Source organism: Entamoeba nuttalli (assembly GCF_000257125.1).
Source record: "Entamoeba nuttalli P19 unplaced genomic scaffold asmbl_5054, whole genome shotgun sequence".
Lineage (NCBI taxonomy): Eukaryota > Evosea > Mastigamoebida > Endamoebidae > Entamoeba > Entamoeba nuttalli.
The window spans coordinates 3,087-9,752 of NW_008577213.1; the positions used below are offsets into that span (position 1 = coordinate 3,087).

Consider the following 6,666-nt stretch of genomic DNA (forward strand, 5'->3'; position numbering starts at 1 on the left):
AGATAGTCTCTTAATAACCCACCACCATCTACCCCATTTTCTTCTATTCCAAATTGGTCAACAAATTTGATTTGAATTGCATTCATATCACAATGATTAATTTGTGCTAAGCTGTCTTCAATGAGATAATCTCTCCTTATTTTTATTGTTGATTTAAATATGATTTCATTATTTAACTTAGAAAATATTCCAATAAGTTTTTGAGGTAATGGAGAGAAGAGTGTTGGATTTACACTTTTTGTAAATGGAAGTAATGAAGGTGGAAATGGGGAATGTCTAATAAGAAGATGTAAGTCTTGCATTATCTGTTGGTTTTCATTAATTTTTAATAAAGGTAATAAATACTTCAATGAGGGTAACATGTCTTCATATAAATTGCTGTATAGTCTTGATGAAAGAACGTCATGACAAAGACTTATATATAAATTAACTGCATCATCATGATATGGTGCATTTGTTTCAATAAATGGTTGCATTAAATCTAAGAAAGGGAATGGAAAATTCTGTAAAAATAAATGTAATAAAGTTTGACTTTGTTTGATTAACTTATATAAATTTAAATGTATAAAGAAAGTATTTTTAGTTGGAATAGGCACTTTCTTATTGTGTAATAATTTTAATATTCTTGTATTTACAGTTTCTATTGATATCAATTCACTAATGAATTTAACTTCATAAATTGGAGGTAATTCAGATGATTGTAATAAATAAGTAATTAATGATTGATAATTTGTTAAGTCAACAGTAAATAAATAGTCTAATGATTGTTTGGATAGTGGAATAATTGATTCACCTTCAAGTGTTAAATAATTTAATAATCCTTGATTTGGATATAGACATAAAGTAGTAATTAGTTGTTGTCTTAATTGAAAAGGAAGTATTGGTAATATTTTTTTGTTTGGATAAGCCTTTGGAACTACAGGTTTATTAATAAATGTATTTACAAGCATCAATATTGCTCGTGGATTTAATTGAGTTTCACTTATTAATAAATTCCATGCTAATTTACCAATTAGTGGATGATTTCTTTGATAATTCAGAAGTGTTAAAGCAAAAGTATTATTTTTAACACAAGGGGCTAAAGTAGCTGCAGTAATACAAGAACTATATTCTTTGTTTCCTTTTGACTCTTTAAATAATCTAAAATTTTCTATAAACAAAGACGGAAGAATTTTCTTTACTTGGTATCTTCTTATAACCGATTGAATAAGTGTTGCAGCATTTTCACGTTGGTGATTTACTTCTCTTTCTTTTTTTTGAATTTGAATTTGCAAAAGTATTTCTCTAGATGATTTAGGTTTAGGCGAAGTACCAGAAAGATTAATTTTTTTGTTAAGTCTCCAAGCCGGTCTCATTTTAGTTATTGAGATGAAGTATGATTATTAAAATAACTATCAACGTGGCTATTTTTCATCATTTAAACTTATCATTTGAGGAAAACAAAAAAAAACATAATTTTGTTTTTTTCATTCTTAATGAAACAATAACCATTCAGAAGGTTCAATTAGAAATTCTTTACCCATCCACTAAGATATAATTCTGGTTGTATTGTAGGCTGGTTTGGGTCAAAATGATATTTGACATAACACTGAAGTCCAATAAAATTATATCCCAAAGTAAAAACACTAATTTTATCAGCAAAAGAAGACCCTTTCAAAGGTTCTTCTACTTCAAGTTCATTAAAACTGATTTCGACTGATTTTATTTTACGAGTGATAAACAATAAAGGGTTTTGAATTTCACCACAAGAAAGTCCAAGGAATATTAAGAAACAAACAAGAGTCGAATAAATACCATCACTTCTTTTATTTAAACTTCCTGTTGGATTAAAACTAAAAGAAAGTAATAATGAGAGGATAACGTTTATTCCAAGAGTTAATGAGTAAAAACGATGAACCAAATTAGCAATCTTAGCAAAAAATGGCTTACCATTAGGGTCTGCGATAAAAAGAGGATGAGTTCTAAAAGCAATGAATAATAATGGAAGATAACAAATATAAATAAACAATGCAATAACAGAAAAAACCATTTCACTAATTAATATTTTAATACCTAAAGGATGTTCTGTTATAGAGAAATTTGTTGAAATGAGAATTATACAAATTAATAATGCAATAATTTGAATTATATGATGGACAATAATATGAATGAAAATTTTTTTATAGTTTTGAAGTATATTAAATATTCTATTAGGAGATGGTGAAACCATTTGATAATTTATTTCATCAAGAATTTTGTTGTTATCGTTAAACATTTTATAATCAGATTATTCAGTTAGTAGAACAAATGGTTGTTGTTTTCTTATTCAAATATTATTCAATAACTCAATTTTTTTGACATTCTTTTCCCATTCCCAGATATCAAAAATCAATGAAAAAAACAAAAAAATGGAATTTTAGTCAAAGAATAATCTCAGGAAAAATAAAAAAGTATATCAAACCTAAAGACATCTCATAATTCAATTCATGAACCAAGCAATTTTAAGTATCATCTTTCTTGTTGCTTTAACGATTCAAAACACTTCTCTTTCATTGATTACTCGTTATTCAAGAGGTATTCTAAAAGAACAATATTCTACAAGTGCCTCAATTTTATTAAGTGAAATTACTAAATGTGTTATTTCAATCATAGGAATTGTACTTACCCGTAAGGATGTAATTATTTTTTCTCATTTAAAATATTTAATAATGACTTCACTCATCTCAAGTATACCTGCATTTATTTATTTTTTCCAAAACATATTATGTCAAGTGTCATTAGCTAATATTCAACCTGGTTTATATGCTGTCCTTACTCAAGTTAAAATACTTTCTGCTGCTATTCTCTCAGTATTAATTCTTGGTAAAAAGTTAACAGCTACACAATGGAGAGGCCTTGCAACGTTAGTTCTTGCAGTCATTACAGTAGAAAGTGCTAGTAGAACAACAACAACAGGAAACAGTGCTGTAGAAGGTGGACATTATTTCATTGGAGTTGGAGCAGCTCTTCTTGCAGCTACTGCAAGTGGATTTAGTGGAGTATTTATGGAAAAAATTTTAAAGAATAAGGTAGACAATGGTCCAAAGTTAAATTTATGGGAACGAAATTTCCAGTTATCTATTTACAGTATTGGATTTTCTATTATTAATTTGGTATTATTTGATTCTGTAAGTGTCTTCCAAAAAGGAATTTTCCATGACTTTTCCATTTATACTTTAATTATGATATTTGTTATGTCAGTAGGAGGTATTCTTGTTGCATTAGTTATGACATATGCAGATGTTATAGTCAAAGGATTTGCTGTTTCTGTTGCTATTGTATGTACAACTACTCTTTCATATTTTATTTTTGATACCCCAATTTCTTTTGAGTTTTGCCTTGGAGCAGTTGGTGTACTTATTTCAATTTCAAATTACAATGACCAACGAGCAAGTTGGTCTTATCAAAACCCAGAGCCTGTTATTGGAGAGAGTCATGATGGTGCAATTACTATGGAACAACCTGTAAATGAATTGGAACATGAAGAATCAATTAAAACAGAAAATGTATCCCTGTTAGCTGAACAAAGAGCAGAAAATAATATTGATGTTTTAACTATTGATGAGCTTGAAGCACCATCAGTAGAATCAAAACTTATTATTGATGACCTTGAAAATTAGATTAGAAATTTTTATGATAATAATTAATTAATTTTTTATATATGGAAAATAAATAAAATTTGTTTGAGAACAATAAAAAAAGTATATTAGAAGAAATTAATTTGCGAAAGAAGATCTTGCTTGTAATATCTCTCATTTAAGTCTTTTAGTTGTTCTCTAATAGTTTTCTTATAATTTAATTTAAAAGTAGGAGAAAACATTGCCATTCTTTCTCCATTAATTAATTTTCTTAATACAAAGTCTCTAAATTCATCGTCATGATTGTATATACCTGTTTCATTAATGAAAGGTGGGAATGGATTAATTGATGGTTTTGTACAAGCAGTGACATGATATTTATTATTATCTTCTGTAGTTTTTTCTGGTGTAACAACTAAGAAAATACTATTAAAATGACTTGTTAACCATCTTGGATCAAATCTATCAGATGGACTACTTTGTTCTTTAAATATTAATACTACAACATCATTACCAACATGTCTTTTTCTTTCTAAAGCTTGTTCATCATTTTGTAATAAAGGTAATAAAGGAGCAACATGAAACATAATTTCAAAATTATTTGAATGAGAAATATAACTATTTACTCCTGTTGTTCCTGTTTTAACATCTAACCCTCCTCTATATCCACTCCATCCATTAAGTTCAATTTTATTACCAATCAGGTCTAAGAATTTCCAAAATGCTGGAGAACAACTTTCTGGAGTATTTCTAAATATTGCATTTTCCTCTGTTTGATCAGGTTTTACATAAATAACCCCAAATTTATAATGGGTTATTAGAGACTTAGTTTCCATTTCAAGTAATTCTTCATCAATTTCTATTGTATTATTTAAACAAATAACAGTCTTTGGGTCTTTGAAAAATTTACTATAATTTTGTGGTTTTTCTGATTCTTCTTTTCCAATAAGACAACGAGTAACCCCTTGATTATTTCTTAAAATACAACGAGAAACTTCTTTGAAACGTTGAACAGAACAAATGACATTTTCTTCTTTAGATAAATAATGCTTAACTTGATCATTACCATAAAAAAATTCTTTATAAAATGGAAAATCAGATTCAAAATCAACAATAGTGAAATTTTTTAAATCTGTTTTTTGATCTACAGACTCAGAACATGTTTCAATAAAATACCCATCTTCTTTAACATTTAATGTAATTAATGAATCACCAAATACTCCTTCTTTATAGGTGTCTTTTGGCATTTCCATTGTACTCCAAGAATCAATTTTAATTGTTCCTCTATAAACTGCATTACTACACATAGCAAAAACTAAATCTCTTTTTGTAACCTTAGATTTATTCATTCTTTTATATCCAGTTAATGACTCACATGGTAATGTAACAACAGAACTATTATCAAAACAACGGACATTTTCTTTAAATAACTGTAGTACTATTAAATTTTCTTGTTCTTCTTTTGCTTTTTCCTCGTTACTCTTTTCATTACTAAATGTTAATGCTTCTTTAGTTGATTCACCTAACCCTTTTACAAATTTTCCAGCTGAAGCAAATACACCTTTCTTTTCTTTATCTTCCTTTTCTGGTGTTTTCTTTGATAAGTCTTTTGAATTATGTGATTTTTCTGATTTTTCTAACGAAGAAGAAGACTCATCTGCTTTTTGGGATCCTGAAGTTAATGTAGGGTCATCAGGATTCGAGCTATTTCTTTTCTTACCAAATCTTCTGAACTTACTTTCTTTTTTTGTTTCTTTTTCTGTTTTATCTAATGAAGTAACAGAAACTGTATCAGTATTAGCACAGCTTTGACTAACACTTTTAGTTTCTGTATTCATTGAAGCAGACGTATATGATGCAGTATCTCCATTGATATTTGAAATTGTTGATTTGTTATCACTTGGATTTATACTTTGAAGATTTTGTGAATCGATAAGAGAAATATCACTTCCATTTGTTTCTTGTTCAAGTAAAGGTTCTGAAACAATAATTTCACCTTCTGAACAACTTTCTTCTTTGGTCTTTTCTTTTTTCTTATCTTTTTCATCTTTACTAAGAGCATGACCGACTGCTTTACCTCCTTTAACTACTCCATGACCTACTGCCTTTGTTCCACTAACTACTCCATGACCTACTGCTTTTGTTCCACTAACTACTCCATGACCAACAACTTTTGTACCTTTAACAAGACCATGACCAACAGCCTTAGTTCCTTTTGCAATACCACCAACAGTTTTAGATAGAAAATTCTTTTTCCCTTTTTTTTCTTTTACTTCTTCTTCAGACGTATCTGTCTTAGAAGATCCAGAAATTAAAGGAGATCCATTTTCTTCTGTCTTTTCGTCTTGTCTTTCTTCTAACATAGGTTCTGTTGTTGTAAGGCAACTGGATGAAGATTCAGTTAGTTCGTCTTTTTTTTCTTGAGAGGAAATTGAAGAAGAAAGTATTTCTTGTTTGTTTGACATACAGCTTAATAAAAGTTCTTTTCAGTTTTAGTAAATTTTTATTTTTTTTTTTTTGGTAATACAACATTTAGTAAGAGTCGGTGATAGTGTTTATGACATGCACGAAGTTTGCAGCAACCCCTTTATTTTTAATTGCTTTTTCTTTTTTATTCTTACATTATTATTTTCTTTAAATATTCTTTTAAAACAAAAATTCTGCTCCTTCGTTCTCTTCAATTTCGTTTCGTGAGTTTTTTTTATTACATCGTTTTTATTTTTACACTATTTTGTTTTACTCAAAATGTTTTTCTTGATAAATTTTGAATAACAATTCTTATCTAACAATTAAGTTTTTATATTTTTGTTTTTTCTTTTTCCATTTCAACAGAGTTTTCAGCTCTTAAAATTGAGATGAAACAAATCCCGAATTATTAGTATTAGATATAGAAATAATAAATTAGTTCATTACTATGGTAAAAATTATAAAAATAAATTATAGAACTAGTTTCACTTGAAGTCTATTAAGAAAATTCTTTTTTTTCTGCAAGGAACTGAAATCTTGTTATTCTATTCTTATGATTTCGGCTATCTTCTTCATGAATGCGAAGGGAGACCTTCTCATCTCA

At 28.0% G+C, this 6,666-nt stretch overlaps 4 protein-coding genes across 4 annotated transcripts in view; 1 reads left to right on the forward strand and 3 right to left on the reverse strand.

Annotated features, from left to right (window-relative positions):
* ENU1_118280 (ubiquitin-protein ligase, putative) overlaps positions 1-1,355 on the reverse strand; it is a gene marked incomplete at both ends in the record, with an annotated part of 2,262 nt that extends 907 nt beyond the window's left edge. Inside the window, one exon of the mRNA XM_008859749.1 lies at positions 1-1,355. This exon is cut by the window's left edge and continues 907 nt beyond it. Coding sequence (XP_008857971.1) covers positions 1-1,355 — 1,355 coding nt within the window.
* Positions 1,356-1,504: 149 nt separating this feature from the next.
* On the reverse strand, positions 1,505-2,254 carry ENU1_118290 (hypothetical protein; the record flags this gene model as incomplete). The annotated part of the gene is made up of 1 exon (XM_008859750.1): positions 1,505-2,254. One exon carries the CDS (start codon positions 2,252-2,254, stop codon positions 1,505-1,507), a length of 750 nt encoding a protein of 249 aa, XP_008857972.1.
* Positions 2,255-2,465: 211 nt separating this feature from the next.
* On the forward strand, positions 2,466-3,638 carry ENU1_118300 (UDP-N-acetylglucosamine transporter, putative; the record flags this gene model as incomplete). The annotated part of the gene is made up of 1 exon (XM_008859751.1): positions 2,466-3,638. The coding sequence occupies one exon, from the start codon at positions 2,466-2,468 to the stop codon at positions 3,636-3,638; it is 1,173 nt and encodes a 390-aa protein (XP_008857973.1).
* An 86-nt stretch (positions 3,639-3,724) lies between these two features.
* Positions 3,725-6,061, reverse strand: ENU1_118310 (Rap/Ran GTPase-activating protein, putative; the record flags this gene model as incomplete). Its single annotated transcript, XM_008859752.1, has 1 exon — positions 3,725-6,061. The coding sequence occupies one exon, from the start codon at positions 6,059-6,061 to the stop codon at positions 3,725-3,727; it is 2,337 nt and encodes a 778-aa protein (XP_008857974.1).
* Positions 6,062-6,666: the final 605 nt, after the last annotated feature.